Here is a 24,498-nt window from a genome sequence, read left to right on the forward strand (position 1 = left end):
AAAGTTTTTTTTTTTACTTTTATATTACAGAGTTTTAAATCTAAATTATTAATTATCTCCTCTTCGATGCTACGGCGGATTTTTTTAATCCTTCAACCGGGTTGTACGCGTAAGTTTTCGGTATTGGTCCTCTACCGAATTTGTTAAACTGGACCATGTCCAGGTGCTGGCGATCGGTTACTTCTCTTGCAGATTTCATATTTTTCCAAGCTGTTTATTTATTTTTATATCAATTATTTTTAAATGTTAAGTATCAATTATAAAAAATTAAAAAATTATTTTAAGTAAAATAACTTACAATCTTGAAATCCTTCCCTGAAATTCTTTTTTTCTACTTTACCAGGAGCATGCTGTATCTGCTTTGGTATTTTGCACCATTCCCTTATTTTGGGTATTTTAAGTATCGCAGCTTGCAATAATGAGAAAAAGTTTGTCGTTGTCCAGTACCATACAATTGCCTGAAGGAAAAAATTATTCATTTATAAATTTATTGATCAATTATTAATAGGGCTAGAATTTTTACTTTTATTTCAAATTTTTTATATGACGGCGGAAATATTAGTCGTATAAAAAAAATTTCTTAAATAAAAGTTCAAAATTTAATTTTATAAAAAAAAATGTCAATTTTTTCTTAGGACTAATAAAAAAGCCGTAATTTCAAAATTAAGATTTTTATAATTAGTAAAAATTTAAATAATTTATTATTAATGTTAATTAAGAAATTACAGTGAAAATATTTATCGTATAAAAAAATATCTCTTATAATTTTTTCTGAGGACCAATCAGAAATCCGTAATTTCAAAATTAAAATTTTTATAATTAAAGAAAATTTAAATAATTTATTATGAATGTTAATTTAAAAATTACAGTGAAAATATTGATCGTATAAAAAAATTTCTTTAATAAAAGTTGTTTAAAATATAATTTTATAAACAAAAATGTCATAATTTTTTTTTAGGACCAATAAAAGAGTCACAATTTCGAAATTAAGATTTTTATAATTAGTAAAAATTTGAATAATTCATTATTAATCTTAATCAAGAAATTACGGTGAAAATCTGTCGTATAAAAAAATTTTTTTAATAAAAGTTGTTTAAAATTTAATTTTATAAAAAAAATTTCATCATTTTTTCTTGGGACTAATAAAAAAGCCGTAATTTCAAAATTAAGATTTTTATAATTAAAGAAAATTTAAATAATTTATTATGAATGTTAATTTAAAAATTACAGTGAAAATATTGATCGTATAAAAAAATTTCTTCAATAAAAGTTAAAAATTTGATTTTATAAAAAAAATGTCTTGTTATTTTTTTTAGGACCAACAAAAAAGCCGTAATTTCAAAATTAAGATTTTTATAATTACTAAATATTTGAATAATTTATTATGAGTGTTTACAATAATAATATTTTTGGCAAAAATGTTGGACCTAATGATCACTAATTTCTGAATAAATAAAATACTTACAGACGGGAAATTTATACTGAATGGTAGGATTATGATAGGGATGGCTTGTACCACATACTTCATCATTCCCATACTCTCCAACTTCGGACCGTCGATACCCAATCTTATTGTAGCAGCTAGGGTAACACTAGTCAGCACCGGTAATAAATAATAAGGGTCAGTGACAGTGAGATCTGTGAACCATAAGAGACCACCGTGACGCATGCTTTCCAAAGGCAAATTCGTCATTCCTTTCATTCCGAAGAAAAATGAAATGAATATTGGAGCCTAAAAAAAGATTAATAATAAATTTTTTTAGTTAAAAAAATTTTTTTTTTTATATTCTGACTGAAAATAATTTATTTTTAAAAAATTGAGCATTATTGTGACAATAAATTAATTTGTTTAATATTTAAATAGACAACTTGTGAGTTTTCATAAAAAATTATTTTTCCCGAATCTAGATAGCATTTTTTTTCAACAAGAAAGTAACTGAGAAAAATGTTTTTTATTTCTTCAGCTGAGAAATAAAATTGTTTAAAAAATTTCAAACAAATTAATTACTTTTTACAATTGCTAATTTTTTTAAAAAAAATTTTTTTTTCAATATTATAAAAGATTTTTCAAACTTAATATTTTTTTTTAGTTTGAAATATTTTTATCTTAGCTAGTTAATTGCAATCCAACACTTACTTGGCACAATGGAACAATTATCGACTTCAGCGGATTGCAATTATTCCCACTCATGAATAACATTAATTCTTGAGTAAGACGAGCAACTGTAAAATGAATAAAAAATTATTTAAAGAGCTCAAAAAAAAATAATCGATAGTATTGACATAATTAAAGACCTTGCAATTGATCCCCATTAATTCGCGCTTCTGTGATCCTACTCTGAATTTTTTGCATTTCAGGCAGCGTATTATGCAGATGTGCTGCATTTCTCTGTGATATTATTACCAGAGGAAATAACATCGTTCTCACAATGACCGTTCCTAAAAAAAATTACAATAATTACTGAAAGCATTGTTAGAATAACAGAAAAAATATGAGAGCAAGACAGAGATATTTTTAAATATAAAAAATCTTTGTAAAAACTTTGTAAAACAATTTATGCGATACAAATAAAACCTATTTATTATTACAATAATTACCGTAATTACTATCAACCATCAGTTGAAATTAATCTGATAATTTTTAGTAGAAAAAATTTAATTAATATCTTACCCAGAGCTATAGTTGCCCACCAAGGCAGGTCTAATGATACATGAATAAGCTCCAAGTATTGTTGGGCAATCCCGGTCGGCCACCAGCCTCCAAGCCCAACAGACGCAAGAGTTGGTTCTCCCAGTGCATTCGTCGCAGCAACTATTTCTTCTACGGAGATTGGTGGTGCTACAGGTATATCTGGAGAATAAATTTTAAGCAATTAATTTAATTAATTAAAATTTATTTAAGTGATTCAAATTAATTTAATAAATTAAAATTATTTTAATTAGTTAGAATTAATTTAATTAATTAATTAAAAATAATTTAATTAATTAATTAATTAATTAATTAATTAAAAATAATTTAATTAATTAATTAAAATTAATTTAATTAATTAATTAAAATTAATTTAATTAATTAATTAAAATTAATCTAATTAATTTAATTAAAATTAATTTAATTAATTAATTAAAATTATTTTAATTAAAATTTATTTAATTAATAAAAATGTATTTAATTAAAATAAAATTTATCTAAATAATTATTTCTTCACTTAAATTTTACCTGGGATAGCATCTATCAGTTTGCTTGCTAAACAATAATTATTAATTAATTTATTTACTTTAAATAAAAATATTTATTTTTATTTTTTATTCTTACCTGGGGCTTTTGAAGCCTCCAATACTTGGCAATAAAATTAGTATTTATATTAAAATAATTATATTTAAATATTTTATTTTTTATTTGTTATTTGTTATAGTATTTACCGGGAATCTCAGCTGCGATTTTTATTGAATCTGATATACCTAACTCTACGGAAAATTAACTAATTGGTTAGTATTCTTTAATTTAGATTAATTTTCAATCTTAATTAGTTACCTGCAGCAATGTCCTCTAAATTTTCAGCTTTTTTTGAAAGTAAATTAATATGAATTCATTAATATTTAATAAACTTTTTTTCAAAAAAAATTAATATTAAGATTTATAATGAATGGTTCAATTTTTTGATATTATGGCAAAATTATTGGTCCTATAAAAAATTATTTTTAAACAAAAGTTCAAAATTTAATTTAAGTAATAAAAAAAAATTTATTTTATGTTTTTTTCTTAGGATCAATATTTTCACCGTAATATTAAAAATTTGAACCATTTATTTTAAAATTGTAGTAAAAATTTTGGGCCTACTAATAACTGATAATTTTATAAAATTTTATTATTATAAGATATAAATTATTTGCAACTACCTGCTTGATTTTGACCGGTCATATGGTTAACTAAAAATCAAATTTTATTTAAAATTTATCTTTAAAAAAATAACTAATTTTTACCTGATGGGTTTGTGAAAATATCTGTCCTATTGTAAGCTACAATTAAATTATTACTTATTAAAAATTAATTTATATTACAAATCAATTTCAAAATTAAAAAAAAAAGAAAGGTCTGATATTTATTTTTGGAAGTAATAATTTTTAAACTTGTTAAATTAAAGAAAAGTTTTTATAAAATATATTTTTCTATCACTCTAATAATTACTGAAAATTTCTACCTGTTTCTTCTTTTATCTTAGCTAAAAAAAATTGTACAAAATTTATTTTTCATTGGAATGAATAATAAAAATAATTATTACAATTATTACCTGATCTATTGATATAATTAATCACGTCCCTCGCTAAGACTAAATTACAAACAATAATTAAAAATGAAAAAAAAAATTAATTTAATTGTTTATTGTTTTTTTTTTACCTGGATCAGTCCCGGCTGTCATTTAATAATTTATTAATAAATAAATAAATTCATATTATATAAATAACATTAACTTAAAAATAATTTTACCTGATATGGCATCTTTTAAAATGTCAGCTATTACAATATTAATAATATATCACAATTAATTAACCATTAATGATATTAAACTACATGAAAATTGAACTAGCCGACATCTAAAAATTTTCATAATGTTTTTTATTTTATTTAAATAATTTTTTTAATGAAAAAAAAATTTTTTTAATTTTTATGTGTCGACTAACATAATGCTAAAGTCAGCCGACGTTTTTAATTTTTTATTTTTCAATTTTCAAGTTTTTTACAAATAAAATTTTTTTTTTTTTTATTTTTTCAATAAAAAAAAAATTCTAAAAATTTTATGAAAATCAAATTAGCCATTTGAAAATTTTGAATAATTATTTTAATTATTTTATTGAAAAATAATTTTTAAAAAATTAAAACAAAAATCTTCACATATAGAAAATTTTAAAAATTATCCGTGGAATTTTTTAAAAATAGTTTTTTAGTTCTAATTTTTAATTAAAAAAAAAAAAAACAAAAATTTTTGAGCGTCGGCTAACTAAATTTATGAAAATTAAGTTAGCCGAAATTAAAAAATTTTTAGTATTTTTTTTTATTGAAATAATTATTACAAAAAAATTTTTAAAAAATGTCACTTGTAAAAAACTTGAAAAACTGTAAGTGAAATTTTTTAAAAATATTTTTTTGTTTTAATTTAATTATTAAAAAAAAAATTGAATAATTAAAAACGTCAGCTAAGTATGATATTAAAGTTAGCCGACATTCAACAATTTTTAATTTTTTTTATAAATGAAATTAAGACTAAATTAATATTTTTAAAAAATTACACGTGTAATTTTTCAAAATTTCTGTATGTGAAATTTTTTCTTTTAATTTTTTTTTAACTAATTTTTCAATAAAAAAAATTCTAAAAATTTTTGAGATGTCGGCTAACTTAATTTCTAACTTTATTTTCATCTAAATTTAATGTAATAATTTTTAACAATACCTGGAATAGCTTCCAGAGGTACAGCTGGAGTTGAATTTTGAAGTTGAATATTATTAACAGCCTCTGTAGATTTGATATCAGCACCTTCGGTACTGATGGCTCGTACAAACGACGTAGAAGGACTAAATTTACTCATTCGAACTTGAAAATTTTTATTAACAACCCGACAACTTAAGTGCATCGAGCGATTTATCAGCTTCTGTAAAATAAAATCTTTTTATTAATCAAGTTCTTATACTAAAACTTATTTATTAACTTTATTATTATTTTAAGTCAAAATTTCAATTACTCTTACTTGCGTAACCTAAAAAATGATAAAGGACTTCTTACCTGTGATATCACGTGTGTTTGTGATACAGAATAATTGGTTATGTGTCTCGAAACTCGTGACAACATTTTTAAGTATGTTTATTTTATTCTTAATTATTAATTTTATTTAGAGTTAAATATTATAATTTTTTATTACATTGGAGTCACGCTTTTCTTATATGTTTATATATTACTATATTTATTTCGGCTTGAATACTATATTGATGATGGTAAAATTGAACTTTTACTTATCAACATATATTATTTAAATAATTATTTTAACATTTCTTCTTTTTTTTAATTGCTCAATTTTTAGAATTAATTTTTTTGTTAAAATTTTTTTCAATGAAGAAAATCCTAAAAATTGTCAAATTGGTGATTTAAATGTAATTATAAAAATAATTGTCTGAGAATTTAAATTATTTGAATTTTCATTAATAATATAATTAAAAAACTTTTTTTACTCACTTTATAATTATATTTCATCAAATATCAAATTTATGTTAATTAATAATAACTAAAAAATTTATTAAGCGGCATGATGGCCGAGCGGACTCATATTAATGCCATATTAAAGCAAATTTTAAGGGAGTTGGGAAAGAACGGATAGGGGAAAGGGGGGGACCTACTCAGTGGGGATTTTTCCGTAATTGAAAAAATAATCAGACAGCCCAGACTGGGAATCGAACCCAGATCTCTCGGTTACGCGCCAAGGGCTCTACCAGTTAAGCTATCCGAGACAAGTACTGACTACTTTATTCAGTCACGTATATAAGACCCACCGAGCAAACAACGCCACCGTCCATCTTACGGTAAAGAGCCATATTAAAGCAAATTTTAAGGGAGTTGGGAAAGAACGGATAGGGGAAAGGGGGGGACCTACTCAGTGGGGATTTTTCCGTAATTGAAAAAATAATCAGACAGCCCAGACTGGGAATCGAACCCAGATCTCTCGGTTACGCGCCAAGGGCTCTACCAGTTAAGCTATCCGAGACAAGTACCCTGATAGCCACAGTTTCAGACCAACCAAGTTGGTGTCAGATAGTTGCCACCAACTTAGCGACAACTTGCGGTCAACTTCCGAATTTGTAACTGTTGGCGCCAAGTTGGCTACAAGTTTCTGAGAAAAAAGAGACCAATCTACTGCCGCAATATGTCGCCAAATTTCTTGAGAAACTTATCGTCAACTTGGTGTGAAAAAGTTTCAGAGCAACTTTTGCCGACAACTTGGTGACAACTTGGTGAACAAGTTGACACCAACCGAGTTACTTTCCAAGAGTTGCCGCCAAGTTGGTGACAAGTTGCGGCAGTAGATTGACAGAAAGTTGCGGCCAACTTGGCTATCAGGGTACTGACTACTTTATTCAGTCACGTATATAAGACCCACCGAGCAAACAACGCCACCGTCCATCTTACGGTAAAGAGCCATATTAAAGCAGATTTTAAGGGAGTTGGGAAAGAACGGATAGGGGAAAGGGGGGGACCTACTCAGTGGGGATTTTTCTGTAATTGAAAAAATAATCAGACAGCCCAGACTGGGAATCGAACCCAGATCTCTCGGTCATTATCCCGTTAGGTTCGTTCGTGTATCATGTCGTAAGGCGAGGGTTCGAGCCCCGACGGTTGTTCGAATAGTTCCAACACCAACCGTCGGAGATCGTTCCGGTAGCCGACTGTACTGGCATGGGTTTTCTCTGTGGTTTCCCCATCGCCGATATTCCAACAGCCGATAGAAAGGGGTGAGGAATAGGGTGAATACAGTACAGAAAGCACAAGTCGGTCCACAGCCGCATTGAGAATAGAGTTATGTGCGAAAATGATATGTTGATTATAAAAGCGGAGAACATGTTGATAATAAAAAGTGGAGAACATGTTGATTATAAAAAGAGTGGAGAATATGTTGATAATAAGAGAGTTGAAAGATTGTGTTGATAATATAGAGCGGAGCATATGTTGATAATAAAGAGTTGAGAAAAGACTATATGCGGAGAAGCTGAGACAATTAGCCTTGTAAAAACCAAAAAACGGTATATACAAGTAAAACTCATAATAATAAACTAAAAAATTTATTTCTAAAAATAATAAATGTTTTAATTTATGATATTGAAATCAAAAAGAAGATTTTTTTTAGATTTTTATAACAATTGAATTATGAAGAAAAAAATTCAACATGAAGAAATTAAAAAAAAAAATTCCAAGTGCAAATTTTAAAAAACATTTTATAATATATCTGTTGAAAAATTTTAATAATTTTTAAATATTTGCTATTGTTTTTAATTTCTATAGCTACAGAATTAAAATTAGGAAGAAAATTTTATTTTTCAAACAAACTTCAGACACTTAACAATTTTTTTATTTTTTCCATTAATTAAATTAGAATTAAAGAAATATTTTTCGAAATTCCATGCGTTGTTTTTTAAATTTTCTCCACATGTCCAATTTTCTCCACAATCGTCCAGTGTTTAAATGAAAATCACACAATGGCCATTTAATTATCAAGAAAGGATTGGCCCTTTATAAAGTAATCATTACTGAATATATAACTATAAATATCATAAATAAATACAAAAGTAATAGGTAAAATAAAAAAAAAATATTATCAAGAATACTTTAAATAAATTTTATCTTCAGTATTAAGCAATTTTTATCCCATCACTGGACAATTTTTATAATATCTCCGAGTGATCTATAGATTGTCGCTGATTGATCACTGGGTGATCTCCAACTGATCTTTGATTGATCACTATCAGATTATTCTCCTCAGAGTGATCAGTTATTGATCTTTAAGTGATCTCTTATTGATCTGTGGTTAATTACTGACTGATCAATTATTGATCAATTAACGATGAGTTGTTGATCAATCCGTGATCGATGATTGATCAGTCAGTGATCAATGAGTAATCAATCCATTTTTGTACGGGAAGAAGAACTCTAAAAATTGTCAGATGTCTGCTAACTTTATTTTCAGACAAGAAAAAAATTCTTTTGACAAATAAACTTTGTCTAAAAATTTTTAAATAATTCTTATAATTTCCAAATAAAAATATATCTCATGTTTAAAAACAATTTTAGTCAAAAATAAATCCAAAAATAATTAATTAGTATTTACTAAATTATAATTAGTATAATTATTTAGTATTAATACTAAAGTTAGCCGACATTTTTAGTTTTTTGATTTTTTTTTCAATAATTAAATTAGAACAAAAAATATTTTTTAAAAATTGCGCTTACAGTTTTTCAATTTTTTTGCAAATGAAACTAAAAAAAAAATTTTTTTGTAATAATTTTTCCAATGAAAAAAAATTCTTAAAATTCAGATGTCGGCTAACTTAATTTTCATTCAAAAATAGGAGCCTTGCATCTAGACTGTCACGCCCACTGGTGATAAAAATGTACAAAATTCGAGCCAAAATTTCAAACCCTAACATGTGATTTAATGTAGGTTTATTTTTATTCAAATAAAATTTATAAATTTTTTCGCTATAAAGTCTTTTTATATCACGACATATATAAATACATCAAGTCGTAAAAGTTAAATTGACCAATTTGTAAAATTTTATTATTTTTTGCTCAGTCCTCGTGACACCCCCTAGAAGAATGACAAGCAAATTAAGTACTTAGAGACTATGTTTACATAACAATTTGACTTAATAATGCTGAATTTCTTCCTTTATATTTAATATACAGATCCTTAAATTTTTTTTTACCCTTCTGAATTATTCTTGCTTTGAATACAACCAATTAATACTGATCAAAAAGCATATTTTATTAATTTTTCTATTATTAAGTAAAAAAAACGTTAGCTATTGTAATACTGTAATCCGGTTTTTTGCATTTATTAAACACCAGTGTGCGTCACTTGCGAGCAAATGTGCTGCCTCTACAGTTCGTGCACGGTCCTATTTTTTAATTACTCTTCACGAAATGAAGATGGCGGTACAATCGAAGATTCTCGCAAGCGGTCGTTAATAGAGTAGTTTCAATATATAACAAATCGCATTGTCTATCGTTCGGGTTCTCCAACAAATCATGTTGGAAGCCTAAAGGCTCGTCGAGGCCGACCACCTCTGCCATGTCTTCTAGAGTGTCAACTGGCTCTCAAGATGACTTGGAAGTCCTCACCTGAGGGACAAAATCCTTTGTCCTCAAAGTGAATCTCTTTGGTTCAACGTGATCTAAACCTTGCTCGGTTTCGATCTCGACGCTACATCGTAGAACAAGAGAGTAGCTTCGTGGAAAGGAATCGGGTTATCAGGTTGGTCACCTATGACGGGGAGATGATCCTCTTCTAGGAAGTGTAATGCAGCTTCATAACTAGTTGAGGAGTTGGCAGGCAAAATGTTGATTCGGATGATAGCTCCAAGCGGCTGGTATATACTTCTGTCTGCTCAATGAGTAATCTACATCTCGTCCTCATCCTGGGTAATGCCCGGTGAGGATCCTTTTGATATTTTGTCAAAATTTATGAAAGTTAATTAAGTCACCCAACATCTAAAAATTGAAAGAAATTTTTTTTAATTGAAGAAACTATTACAAAAAAAATTTTTTTTTTTTCTTTTGTAAAAAATTTGAAAAAATAAATTTATTTACTTAAATTTGAAATCATTTACAACTGTACTCAAGTTCATCTCTACTCACAAATTTATGGTTAATTGATAAAGTAAAACTGTAACACAGCCCAAATTGCAAGGAAAATTTGACTTTTCAAGAGTTTTTAGTAGTCACTTGACAATTTTTTAATTTTTTTTTAATAAATAAATTTGCTCCGAAAAATTATTTCTAAGAAATTGGATTTTTAATTTTTCTAATTTTCTAAATGTTAATTTTTTTCTCATTTTCTTTAACATAATTTATTTGTAAAAAAAATTCTTAAAATTATAAAATATGTGCTAAATTTATTTTCATAAATTATTTCCACAAGGATTCCTACAAGAAGTTTTAATAACTCTGAATAACTCTTCTAGCAAAGTTTAAAATCTTGCAAGAAATCTAACTTTTTAGTACAGTATCTTTTGACGTAATTTTTGTGCTTTCAAATTAACTAAACAGTAATTAAACATTCTTTACTGTTTCTCTCTCTAGTACTATATCTAGACTCGCTTCGCTCGGCCAGATAACTAACTCGGCCTTGATAAGAATGCGCGCATAGCCTCAAACTCGTGACGTCACCAAGCCGTCAGAATCCCTACCTTTGCGCATATGTATCAGAATAACTATTTTAAAAAATTACATCTATAATTTTTTACAGCTACAGATAAAATTTTTTAAATAAATTTTTCTTGCTATGATTTATTTGTAAAAAATTTTTTTTTTATTAGATAATTTTTTTAGCTCTAATTTAGTGGATCTATTAGTGGTGAATCTAAAAAAAAAAAATATTTAGTAATTTTGAGAATTTTTATAACAGATAAATTATGGTAAAAAATTGAAATGTAGAAATTTTTTAAACATTAAGAATGCAATTTTTTAAAACAATTTTTGGGAACAAATTTGTTTATTAAATAATGACTTTTATTAAACTGCAATGTAATTTCTTAAATATTGACGTTTTTAAAGATATAAGCTCATCCCGATGTTACACTCATCAAGAGCTTTCATTAGAGTATCCACATGGAATTTTTCATATATTTTATTGTCCGAATTTTCATTAATAATATAATTAAAAAATTTTGTTTACCCATTTTATAATTATTATTAATCAAATATCAAATTTATGTTAATTAATAACTAAAAAATTTATTTCTAAAAATAATAAATGTTTTAATTTATGATATTGAAATCAAAAAGACAATTTTTTTTAGATTTTTATAACAATTTAATTATGAAGAAAAAAATTTTCTAAAAAAATTCAACATGAAGAAATTAAAAAAAAATTCCAAGTGCGAATTTTAAAAAACATTTTTTTTTTATAATAATATATCTGTTGTAAAAATTTTAATAAAAGTTTTAAATATTTGCTATCATTTTTAATTTCTATATCTTCAGAATTAAAATTAGGAAGAAAATTTTATTTTTCAAACAAACTAAAAAGGAAAATGATAGTAAAGTCAGCAGACACTTAACAATTTTTTTATTTGTTCCATTAATTAATTTAGAACTAAAAAAATATTTTAAAAAATTCCATGCGTTGTTTTTCAAATTTTCTACACATGTGTTATGTCCGAATTAATTATAATTAAATAATTATTGTTAGAGTGGGCCTTGAGGAGGCTCGGACACGTTTTTAGATAGATTTTCTCTTGTACCCTGTTGAAAAGCTCCAATAAGATCCCATCAAAAGCGACAAAAGCCACTTAGAAACCAATCAAATTTATGGGTTTCTAAGTGGCTTTTGTCGCTTTTGATGGGATCCTATTGGAAATTTTAAACAGGGTAGACAAGCTACAAGAGTTTTATTTTTATTGTGGATTTCGAACGCCTCCCGGTAACCAGGAGTTCCAACGGCGAATTTAAAGGGAAGTCGATAACAAATACTGAACTCACACACTGATAGAAGGATTTATTTATATTAAAAAAATATTTGTTAATAGTTAACAAATCATTTATTAGAGACCATTTTTTAGTATCAAACAAATATTTCTTAGTATTTAAAATGATTTGTTTGTATTTAATAAATCAGATATTCATTTATTAAATATTAATAAATCTTTTTAAATACTAAGAAATATTTGTTAAGGACTAAAAAGTGATCTCTAATAAATGATTTGTTAAATATTAACAAATATTTTTAACTATAAACAAATCCTTCTATCAGTGTGGTGTTTGGTGGTTTTATACACCCGGATCGTGATTTTCGGAAGGGAGTTGAATTTTGTTATTGGTCTAAAATAGCAAATTTGACAGAACGTGGACAGTGTGCTCATTTCTTAATCGAGGTGTTGTCCGAGTGATTGCCGAAATTTATAAAGTGCAAGCGTTGCACTTTTCGTCGACAGGGGAGAGACCCTGCGTGTTATATGAGGCAAAGCCGGATATAACTCATGGGATTTTTTTTGTTCTTAATTTTTTAATAAGAAGAATTCTAAAAATTATCAGATGTCTACTAACTTTATTTTCATATAAGGAAAAATTCTTTTGACAAATAAACTTTGTCAAAAAATTTTTAAATAATTCTTATAATTTCCAAATAAAAATATATCTCATGTTTAAAAACAATTTTAGTCAAAAATAAATCCAAAAATAATTAATTAGTATTTACTAAATTATAATTAGTATAATTATTTAGTATTAATACTAAAGTTAGCCGACATTTTTAGTTTTTTTTCAATAATTAAATTAGAACAAAAAATATTTTTAAAAAATTGCGCTTACAGTTTTTCAATTTTTTTGCAAATGAAACTAAAAAAAAAATTTTTTTGTAATAATTTTTCCAATGAAAAAAAATTCTTAAAATTTTCAGATGTCGACTAACTTAATTCTCATTCAAAAATAGGAGCCTTGCATCTAGACTGTCACGCCCACTGGTGATAAAAATGTACAAAATTCGGGCCAAAATTTCAAACCCTAACATGTGATTTAATGTAGGTTTATTTTTATTCAAACAAAATTTATAAATTTTTTCGCTATAAAGTCTTGTTATATCACGACATATATAAATACATCAAGTCGTAAAAGTTAAATTGACCAATTTGTAAAATTTTATTATTTTTTGCTCAGTCCTCGTGACACCCCCTAGAAGAATGACAAGCAAATTAAGTACTTAGAGACTATGTTTACATAACAATTTGACTTAATAATGCTGAATTTCTTCCTTTATATTTAATATAGAGATCCTTAAATTTTTTTTTACCCTTCTGAATTATTCTTGCTTTGAATACAATCAATTAATACTGATCAAAAAGCATATTTTATTAATTTTTCTATTATTAAGTAAAAAAAACGTTAGCTATTGTAATACTGTAACCCCGTTTTTTGCATTTATTAAACACCAGTGCGCGTCACTTGCGAGCAAATGTGCTGCCTCTACAGTTCGTGCACGGTCCTATTTTTTAATTACTCTTCACGAAATGAAGATGGCGTTACAATCGAAGATTCTCGCAAGCGGTCGTTAATAGAGTAGTTTCAATATATAACAAATCGCATTGTCTATCGTTCGGGTTCTCCAACAAGTCATGTTGGAAGCCTAAAGGCTCGTCGTGGTCGACCACCTTTGCCATGTCTTCTAGAGTGTCAACTGGCTCTCGAGATGACTTGAAAGTCCTCAAAGTGAATCTCTTTGGTTCAACGTGATCTAAACATTTGCTCGGTTTCGATCTCGTCGCTACAGCGTAGAACAAGAGAGTAGCTTCGTGGATGGGGTATCGGGTTATCAGGTTGGTCACCTAAGACGGGGAGATGATCCTCTTCTAGGAAGTGTAATGCAGCTTCATAACTAGTCGAGAAGTTGGCAGGCAAAATGTTGATCCGGATGATAGCTCCAAGCGGCTGGTATATGCCTTCTGTCTGTTCAATGAGTAATCTGCATCTCGTCCTCATCCTGAGTTATATAATGGCCAGGATGAGGATCCTTTTGATATTTTGTCAAAATTTATGAAAGTTAATTAAGTCACCCAACATCTAAAAATTGAAAAAAATTTTTTTTAATTGAAGAAACTATTACAAAAAAATTTTTTTTTTTTCATTTGTAAAAAATTTGAAAAAATGAATTTATTTACTTAAATTTGAAATTATTTACAACTGTACTCAAGTTCATCTCTACTCACAAATTTATGGTTAATTGATAAAGTAAAACTGTAACACAGCCCAAATTGCAAGGAAAATTTGACTTTTCAAGAGTTTTTTTAGATAATTATTTATGACATTAAAGTTAGTAGTCACTTGACAATTTTTTAATTTTTTTTTAATAAATAAATTTGCTCCGAAAAATTATTTCTAAGAAATTGGATTTTTAATTTTTCTAATTTTCTAAATGTCAATTTTTTTTCTCATTTTCTTTAACATAATTTATTTGTAAAAAAAATTCTTAAAATTATAAAATATATGCTAAATTTATTTTCATAAATTATTTCCACAAGAATTCCTACAAGAAGTTTTAATAACTCTGAATAACTCTTCTAGCAAAGTTTAAAATCTTGCAAGAAATCTAACTTTTTAGTACAGTATCTTTTGACGTAATTTTTGTGCTTTCAAATTAACTAAACAGTAATTAAACATTCTTTACTGTTTCTCTCTCTAGTACTATATCTAGACTCGCTTCGCTCGGCCAGATAACTAACTCGGCCTTGATAAGAATGCGCGCATAGCCTCAAACTCGTGACGTCACCAAGCCGTCAGAATCCCTATCTTTGCGCATATGTATCAGAATAACTATTTTAAAAAATTACATCTATAATTTTTTACAGCTACAGATAAAATTTTTTAAATAAATTTTTCTTGCTATGATTTATTTGTAAAAAAATTTTTTTTTATCAGACAATTTTTTTAGCACTAATTTAATTTTTAATGAATAAATTTATTTGAAAACAAGCGAAATTTTTATAAAACTAAAATTGCTAATTTTTTTTATCATAGTTATGAAAAATTAATTTTTTCTTTTTCACATTTTTAAAAAGTAAATATATTTAAATTTATTTATAATTAACAATTCATAATTTTATTATATTTATAAGTATTTATATATTTTGTTATGTTATTACAGGTTGCGCGCGTTCAAGTTCAAAGTACATTGTACACTTCATAATTCTGCCGCACTTATTATACAATCTGCAATTAAAAATTAGTACCAAGTGCAGAGTTTGTTTTTTTAATTTTAGCGGCTTGTAAAATCTAACTAATATGTGGTGCGAATTAGTAGGAGCAATAACAATTATTTATTATCTTTTTTATATAATATTTCCTTGGTTCATCGACTGCGATGTGCAATTGTACTTAAAAGAAAAATTTGGCCAGCCAATATGTAAGTACTTAAAAAAATTATTTTTTTTTTTTTTTATTTAGTGTAAATATTTTTACATATTAATGACACAAGTTGACAAATATTAAAAATTTTTTTACAATTTTATAGGAATTAAATTATGAAAAAAATGTAGTAAAAAAATTCCACGCGTGAAAATTAAAAAAAATTATTTGTGGAAATTTTAATAATTGTTAATAATTTGTTGTAAGAATTAAAAAAAAAAATTGACAGTTGTTAGTTAAATTCAGTATCATATATATAGATTAATAATAAAATAAAATTGCAGATGTATTAAGCGGAAAAGTTGTTTGGATCACTGGCTCCTCAAGTGGAATTGGAGAACATCTAGCATATGAACTTGCTAAAGTTAATTGTAAATTAATATTATCAGCACGTCGAGAAGAAGAGTTGATAAGAGTTAAGCAACAATGCTTGAAAATAAATCCAAGTTTGCAAGATAGTGATGTTGAAGTTTTTAAATTTGACGTTTGTGATTATGACTGCCATGAAAAGTCTTTAGGTTATATTATTAAAAAATTCGGCAAGGTATTTATATGAATTATTTCTTTTTTAATAATTAAAAAATTAGAAATTTATTTAAAATTATAAAAAATTAAATTTCTTATTTTTTTTTTTTTAAGTCTTTAATTAGAAATTTTATTTAAAAATAATTGCATGACTGATATTTTTTTTATAATAATAATTATTAATTATAATCAATAATTATTATTAATTATAATCAATAATTATTATTAATTATAATCAATAATTATTATCAATTATAATCAATAATTATTATTAACTATAATCAATAATTATTATTAATTATAATCAATAATTATTACCAATAATTATTATTAATTATTATCAATAATTATTATTAATTATTATTATTATCAATAATTATTATTAATAATTATTAATTATTATTAATTATTATCAATAATTATTATCAATAATTATTATTAATTATAATCAATAATTATTATCAATTATAATCAATAATTATTATTAACTATAATCAATAATTATTATTAATTATAATCAATAATTATTACCAATAATTATTATTAATTATTATCAATAATTATTATTAATTATAATCAATAATTATTATCAATAATTATTATTAATTATAATCAATAATTATTATCAATTATAATCAATAATTATTATTAACTATAATCAATAATTATTATTAATTATAATCAATAATTATTACCAATAATTATTATTAATTATTATCAATAATTATTATTAATTATTATTATTATCAATAATTATTATTAATTATTATTATTATCAATAATTATTATTAATTATAATCAATAATTATTACCAATAATTATTATTAATTATTATCAATAATTATTATTAATTATAATCAATAATTATTATCAATTATAATCAATAATTATTATTAACTATAATCAATAATTATTATTAATTATAATCAATAATTATTACCAATAATTATTATTAATTATTATCAATAATTATTATTAATAATAATCATTAATAATAATTATTGATAATAATTATTGATTATAATTAATAATTATTATCAATTATAATCAATAATTATTATTAACTATAATCAATAATTATTATTAACTATAATCAATAATTATTATTAATTATAATCAATAATTATTATCAATAATTATTATTAATGATTATTATTAATTATTATTATTAATAATTATTAATTATTATTAATAATTATTAATTATTATTAATAATTATTAATTATTATTAATAATTATTTATTATTATTAATAATTATTAATTATTATCAATAATTATTTATTATTATTAATAATTATTTATTATTATTAATAATTATTTATTATTATTAATAATTATTAATTAATATATTTTTTTGCAGTTGGATATTTTGGTAAATAATGCAGGAAGATCACAAAGAGCTACTTGGGAAAAAATAGACATAAAAGTAGACAAAGATTTATTTGACTTAAATGTATTTTCAGCAATAAATTTAAGCCGATTAGTTTATCGCTACTTTGCAGAAGTTGGATCTGGACATTTAGTTGTAACTTCAAGCTTAGCTGGAATTTTAGGAGTCCCATTTTCAGGATCTTACACAGGATCTAAACATGCTTTACATGTTAGTATAATATCAAAATTAAATTACCCGATATCTAAAAATTTTTATATTTTTTTTTTTATTAAAAAAATTGAAAAACTTTAAGAGCATGTAATAAAGTCTGTTGTCGGTAATTCAGTTTGGACTAGTGATAACAAATGCCAATTGAATATATCGGATTGTTTATTTGAAACACATAAAATGCACTGAAGATTATCAGGCTGACTGTCAATACTCCCAACACTGTTCAAAAATTAAACTATAGTTTATTTACTGTAGTAGTAAATGAAATTTTTTGTTGATAATTAGTTTTCTATTCAAACCTAGTTGCATTTTAATAATTCTGTCTTATAAGTAATCTAAACTAAAGTAAAGATTAACCAAAAAATTAAATCAATCTCAAAGATTATATTGGTTGTAAGTTTATGAGTAATTTCTTTATAGTAAAGTTTATTTACTTGAATATATGATGGGCCCGGAGATAAGGCAGTTTTACGCGCGAACTCTACCTATTTATTTATCATTTTGTTATTTTTTTTCAATGATTAAATTTAAAAAAAGAAGAATCAATTTACGAAGGACTATTATTAACATACTCCTGCCAAGTTTAATGATTTTTTGTTCAAAAATTACTAGGTCAAAAAGCGTCTCAGTATTTTGTCCAAAATTTGAATATTCTCTGTCCTACATGTTGTTAAGTGCAATTTTTAAAAAATATTTTTTTGCTCCAATTTAAGTCCTATAATGTATGATAATTTTTCAGGGTTACTTCGAGAGTCTGAGAGGCGAAAAAATGAACCCGAATATACCGATAACAATGGTATGTCCCGGAGCTATAAGCACTCCATTTTTGTCCCACAGTTTCACTGAGACTCCCGGAGTAGAGTTTGGTGAAAAAACAGATGTAAATGCATCGAATAAACTTACTCCTGAACGATGTGGGTACTTGATGGCGATAGCTATTGCTAATCGTCTCAATGAATGCTGGATTTCCAAAGCTGGTGCGTTGCAGATCACTTACTTGATTAGATACTATCCAAATTTAGCTGAAATGTAAGTTTTTTTTTAATTATATTTAAAAGAATATTCTGGCTTTAGACTTTAACTTTTTTTTTAACAATATAATAAAAATTAATCAACTATTTTTTAAAATAATTCATCATTTAAATGCCAGAATTTTTTTTTTTTAACTATAAAAAATTATAACTAAAGATATGAATAGATGAAGTAAATAGATGACTAATTGGCCGACATCGAAAATTTTTTATTGAGTGTCATTGCAAAGGTCTTGATTTGAATTTGGGCCTTTTCAAGGTTTCATATCATTCTCACCGATAGTCAATTTATTATGATAATTATTTAGGCTGCATTTGAAAATACTCTATCTCTAAATACCTTTCATTTGAGTACCCACATCAATTTTTCATATATTTTATATATTTATATATATTATATATATGTATATATGAAAAATATATCAAAAATGCATGTGGGTACTCAAATGAAAGATCTCGATGAGTGTAACATCGAAATGAGTTTATATCTAAAAAAATGTCAGTAATTAAGAAATGACATTGTATCTTGTGAACTATTGATATTTTTAAAGATATAATCTCATCCTGATGTTACTCTCATCGAGACCTTTCATTTGAGTACCCACATCAAGTTTTCATATATTTTATATATATTATATATATGTATATATGAAAAATATATCAAAAATGCATGTGGGTACTCAAATGAAAGATCTCGATGAGTGTAACATCGAAATGAGTTTATATCTAAAAAAATGTCAGTAATTAAGAAATGACATTGTATCTTGTCAACTATTGATATTTTTAAAGATATAATCTCATCCTGATGTTACTCTCATCGAGACCTTTCATTTGAGTACCCACATCAATTTTTCATATATTTTATATATATTATATATTTGTATATATGAAAAATATATCTAAAATGCATGTGGGTACTCAAATGAAAGCTCTTGACGAGGGTAACATGGGGATCAGCTTATATCTTTAAAAAAGTCAATATTTAAAAAATTACAGAGCAATTTAACAGAAGTCATTATTCAATAAAGTAAAATTTTATATATTGATAGTTAACAAGTCCCGGCAGTCACATAGTGACTGCAAGGTTGCTAGTTTTTTTTATTGAAAAAAAATAAGAAGAAAAAATTTGATATAAAAAATTTGAAAAATTTCAATTGCAATTTTTTAAAATCATTTTTTTAATTATATTTATTTATTCGAAAAATCAAAAATTGTCTAACGTTTGCCAATTTTAGTATCATAATAAAATGAAAATTAAATTGACCGAATTCAGAAAACTTTTAAATTGAAAAAAAAAAAAAATAAAAAGAAAAAATTTGACATAGAAAATTTGAAAATTTTCAAGTGCAATTTTTTAACAATATTTTTTTATTTATTTAAAAAAAAAAAAATAGTCTTATGTCTGCCAATTTTAGTATCATAGTAATTCGACTAGATATTCTCTAACTTGAGTAAAATATCTTCATCTATCCAAATCTTTATTTAATTGTAGTAATTAATTGGTTTAAATAAATTTCAGGATATTAACAAAATTAGGTCCGAAATTTTTCCAACGTCTCCGCGACAACAAAGTGACAGTAGATACAAAATAAGTAACTAAAAAAAAAAACAATCAATAATATTGTCTATACAACTATTACTCGTTATTATTTTTATATACTTATAGCTTATATACATTAATAAAAAATAAAATAAAAAAAAAAGAAGCCACATTATTCATCAAGAAGATGAAATAATTTAGCGCGTGCGCTTTTGCCGCGCATGATAGCTTCTTTGAATAATTTACAGTAAAGTTCAACAGCGACTGGAGTGTCATCGTTACCCGGGACTGGATAAGTCACTAAATTAGGATTGCAATTGGTGTCGACGATTCCCACGGTGGGGATGCACATCTTGGCGCTGTCCCGAACTGCGTTGTTCTGACGAAGAACGTCATTAAGGGTGTTGATCAGGATGACCAGATCTGGGAGCCGCGTCACTGCTTTGAACTTCTTGGTGGAGTCTGTGAAGATTCCGTCTAGCCAGAAGCGAGTGTGAGCGAATTCCTTGCACTCGAGGGCAGTTTTTTCCACCAAGTGCGTCACTTGCGGGTTACGACAGACAAATAGAATAACTCCTTTGCGAAATGCAGTGTGTGCTGTGAAGTTTAGGGCTTCTCGTAACAGCACTGCTGTCTGGTCCAGGTCGAATATTAGATGACCGAGGCGTGATCCGAAGATGAAAGGTTTCATACGGTCATCTAGAGACCCGATTTTATGACCGTAGTGGACTCGCGCGTCAAATAAATCTTTTACGGTAAACAGCTGATGGACTCCGAAGAAGTCCGGGTGCTTTAGTGGGTCTATTAGTGGTGGATCTAAAAAAAAAAAAAATATTTAGTAATTTTTATAACAGATAAATTGTGGTAAAAAAAAGAGAAAAAAAATTGACGTGGAAATTAAAAAAAAATTAAAAATGCAAGTTTTAAAAATAATTTTTCGGAACAAATTTGTTTGCTAAATAAAACTAGCAACCTTGCGGTCATTATGTGACTTCCCTGACTTGTGAACTACAAATAAATAAAATTTTGTTTTATTAAATAATAACTTTTGGTAAATTGCACTGTACTTTCTTAAATATTGACGTTTTTAAAGATATAAGCTCATCCCGATGTTACACTCATCAAGAGCTTTCATTTGAGTACCCACATGCATTTTTGATATATTTTTCATATATACATATATATAATTTATATAAATATATAAAATATATGAAAAATTGATGTGGGTACTTGAATGAAAGGTCTCGATGAGTGTAATGTCAGGATGAGCTTATATCTTTAAAAATGTCAATAGTTCACGAGATACAAGATCATTTCTTAAATATGTAATATATATATAATATATATTTTAAAAATATAAGCTCATCCTGATGTTACACTCATCAAAAGTTTTCATTTGAGTATCCACATGAATTTTCATATATTTTTCATATATACATATATATAAATATATAAAATATATGAAAAATTGATGTGGGTACTCAAATGAAAGGTCTCGATGAGTGTAACATCGAGATGAGCTTATATTTTTAAAAATATCATTAGTTGACAAGATACAATGTCATTTCTTAATTATTGACATTTTTTAAAATATAAACTCATTTCGATGTTATACTCATCGAGATCTTTCATTTAAGTACCCACATGACATTTTTCATATATTTTATATATATGGTATTTGTGAAATATATAAATATATAAAATATATGAAAAAATGATGTGGGTACTCAAATGAAAGGTCTCGATGAGTGTAACATCGAGATGAGCTTATATTTTTAAAAATATCATTAGTTGACAAGATACAATGTCATTTCTTAATTATTGACATTTTTTAAAATATAAACTCATTTCGATGTTATACTCATCGAGATCTTTCATTTAAGTACCTACATGCATTTTCATATATTTTTCATACATACATTTATATAATATATATAAATATATGAAAAATTGATGTGGGTACTCAAATGAAAGGTCTCGATGAGTGTAACATCGGGATGAGCTTATATTTAAAAAAATATCATTAGTTGACAAGATACAATGTCATTTCTTAATTATTGACATTTTTTAAAATATAAACTCATTTCGATGTTATACTCATCGAGATCTTTCATTTAAGTACCCACATGACATTTTTCATATATTTTATATATATGGTATTTGTGAAATATATAAATATATAAAATATATGAAAAAATGATGTGGGTACTCAAATGAAAGGTCTCGATGAGTGTAACATCGGGATGAGCTTATATTTAAAAAAATATCATTAGTTGACAAGATACAATGTCATTTCTTAATTAGTGACATTTTTTAAGATATAATTTATTCATATTGTAAATTAAAAAAAAAAAATTACTGTACCATTCGGATTGAGAAACTCAGATTCACTTTGACTGGGAAGAGGTTCAGTTTGCGTTGAAAAATTTCTCACACGCAAAAATGGTCGTAAGAGTTTAAAACTCAGAGCTGAAATAAAATTTCACTTATTAATATAATGTTATAATAATATTTTGATTAATTAATCAACAAAATTAATAAATTATTTTACCTTTACCGGATGAGATTCTAATAGAATGTCCCAACATTGTCCCTTTACTTGGTAAAAATATTCTTGACAAGTAAAACAAAAATTACAAACACTTGATTAGTTAATTTTCATATTTTTTCCACAGGTCAGTACATAAATTTTTTATTTATATCAACCAAATTTATTTATGTTAACGGAAAAATTCACTATTGGTCACAAAAGTTTGCAAGAGTTGTTAAAAGCGGATCTGATTTTTGAGGTTATTTTTATTTTTATTATCTATTATCTACTAATGGTATAAAATTTTAAAGTTTTCTTAAATATCAACTAGTATTAAGTGTTTTTTTTTGCTTTTTTAATAAAAATTTAATTAGGTGACATCTCAAAATTTTTATAATTTTTTTTTATTGAAAAAATTATTCAAAAAAAATTGAAATAAAAAATTTTACATGTAGAAAACTTAAAAAATTATATGTGAATTTTTTAAAAGTATTTTTTACTTGTAATTTAATTGATGAATAAAATCAAAAATTGTTTGGCCAATTTTATTATAATTTTTTTTATACAGTTACAATTTCAAAAATTTTCATAAAAATTTAATTATAATAAAAAAAATATTTATTAAAAAAATTCCACATGTAGAAATTAAAAAAAAACTTTTTTCTTGTAATTAATATATTTTATAAAATTTAAATAATTTTTATATATATAATACTAAAGTTAGCCGACGTTTTTAATTTTTTGATTTTTTTTTATAATTAAACTAGAACAAAAAAATATTTTTTAAAAAATGCACTGACAATTTAAAAATTTTTTTTTATTTTTTGTAATCATTTTTTCAATAAAAATAAATTATAAAAATTTTTAGATGTTCTTCACAATTTAAATTTAGAAGAAAATGTTATTTTTAAAACAAACTAGCTAAGAAAATTTTTTTCGGCAAATAAACTGGTAAAAAATGTATAAATAATTCTTATAATTTTTAACAAAAATATATCTAATATTTTTAATAAAAATTTTTCTATTTAAAAGCTTGCATGTAAAAAATAATGCCAAATTTTACAATTTTTTTATTTACACAGAAAGAAATGTAGATGGCGTTACAATCGAAAATTCTCACAAGCGCACAAGTTCTCAACAGAAGAGTAGTTTTAATATATAAGAATTTGCTCTAATTTTGATCGGGGTTTTCCAACAGGTCATGTTGGAGGCCTAAAGGCTCGTCGCGAAGTGACCACCCGTGCAAAAAAAATTTCGCTTCATTCTGAACTTAAATCTTAATTTCATTTTGAAGTTCATATTATGACACAAATATGAATTTCTTTCTAAAATCAATTTAAATTTAGATATTTTAAAATATCAACTATTTGAAGTACTGAAATTATCTTAGTTTAAATTAGGCTAAATTTATCGGTTACGTGCGTTAATATCCCCGGACAAAATATCCCCGCGACAAAATTCTTAAAAATATAAAAATTCATCAATAATAATTTGAAAATTAATCTCAACATTATTTTTTTAGTGTGTGTGTTTATTCAAAATTAAACCAACAAAAACGCGGGGATATTTTGTCCGGGGATATTAACGCGTGTCACCAAATTTATCATTAACATTT

General features: G+C 25.1%; 3 protein-coding genes across 8 annotated transcripts; 1 reads left to right on the forward strand and 2 right to left on the reverse strand.

Annotated features, from left to right (window-relative positions):
• Positions 1-23,954, reverse strand: LOC123260417 (mitochondrial inner membrane protein OXA1L). Of its 5 annotated transcripts, XM_044721503.1 has the most exons (19): positions 23,939-23,954; positions 5,778-5,899; positions 5,448-5,646; positions 4,487-4,513; positions 4,397-4,411; positions 4,290-4,328; positions 4,200-4,220; positions 3,982-4,017; positions 3,898-3,927; positions 3,533-3,559; positions 3,421-3,465; positions 3,314-3,337; positions 3,218-3,244; positions 2,672-2,851; positions 2,296-2,439; positions 2,138-2,223; positions 1,466-1,732; positions 299-458; positions 1-210 (listed from the first exon to the last, which is right to left on the reverse strand). In XM_044721503.1, the coding sequence occupies exons 2-19, from the start codon at positions 5,841-5,843 to the stop codon at positions 53-55; spliced, it is 1,551 nt and encodes a 516-aa protein (XP_044577438.1). In that variant the 5' UTR covers positions 5,844-5,899; positions 23,939-23,954; the 3' UTR covers positions 1-52. The 5 variants fall into 5 exon arrangements, with proteins under 5 accessions (XP_044577438.1, XP_044577437.1, XP_044577440.1 ...); XM_044721502.1 differs by lacking the exon at positions 23,939-23,954 and having other exon boundaries at positions 5,778-5,937; XM_044721505.1 differs by lacking the exons at positions 4,200-4,220; positions 23,939-23,954 and having other exon boundaries at positions 5,778-5,937.
• Positions 15,404-20,493, forward strand: LOC123260418 (dehydrogenase/reductase SDR family member 7). The gene is made up of 5 exons (XM_044721508.1): positions 15,404-15,651; positions 15,938-16,197; positions 17,540-17,779; positions 18,522-18,811; positions 20,333-20,493. Exons 1-5 carry the CDS (start codon positions 15,531-15,533, stop codon positions 20,403-20,405), a joined length of 984 nt encoding a protein of 327 aa, XP_044577443.1. The 5' UTR covers positions 15,404-15,530; the 3' UTR covers positions 20,406-20,493.
• Positions 20,435-23,145, reverse strand: LOC123260419 (28S ribosomal protein S2, mitochondrial). 2 transcript variants are annotated; one of them, XM_044721510.1, is made up of 3 exons: positions 22,911-23,145; positions 22,718-22,822; positions 20,435-21,169 (listed from the first exon to the last, which is right to left on the reverse strand). In XM_044721510.1, the coding sequence occupies exons 1-3, from the start codon at positions 22,939-22,941 to the stop codon at positions 20,526-20,528; spliced, it is 780 nt and encodes a 259-aa protein (XP_044577445.1). In that variant the 5' UTR covers positions 22,942-23,145; the 3' UTR covers positions 20,435-20,525. The 2 variants fall into 2 exon arrangements, with proteins under 2 accessions (XP_044577445.1, XP_044577444.1); XM_044721509.1 differs by having other exon boundaries at positions 22,905-23,143.
• Positions 23,955-24,498: the final 544 nt, after the last annotated feature.

This window comes from Cotesia glomerata, linkage group LG3, assembly GCF_020080835.1.
Source record: "Cotesia glomerata isolate CgM1 linkage group LG3, MPM_Cglom_v2.3, whole genome shotgun sequence".
In the NCBI taxonomy this organism is placed as follows: domain Eukaryota; kingdom Metazoa; phylum Arthropoda; class Insecta; order Hymenoptera; family Braconidae; genus Cotesia; species Cotesia glomerata.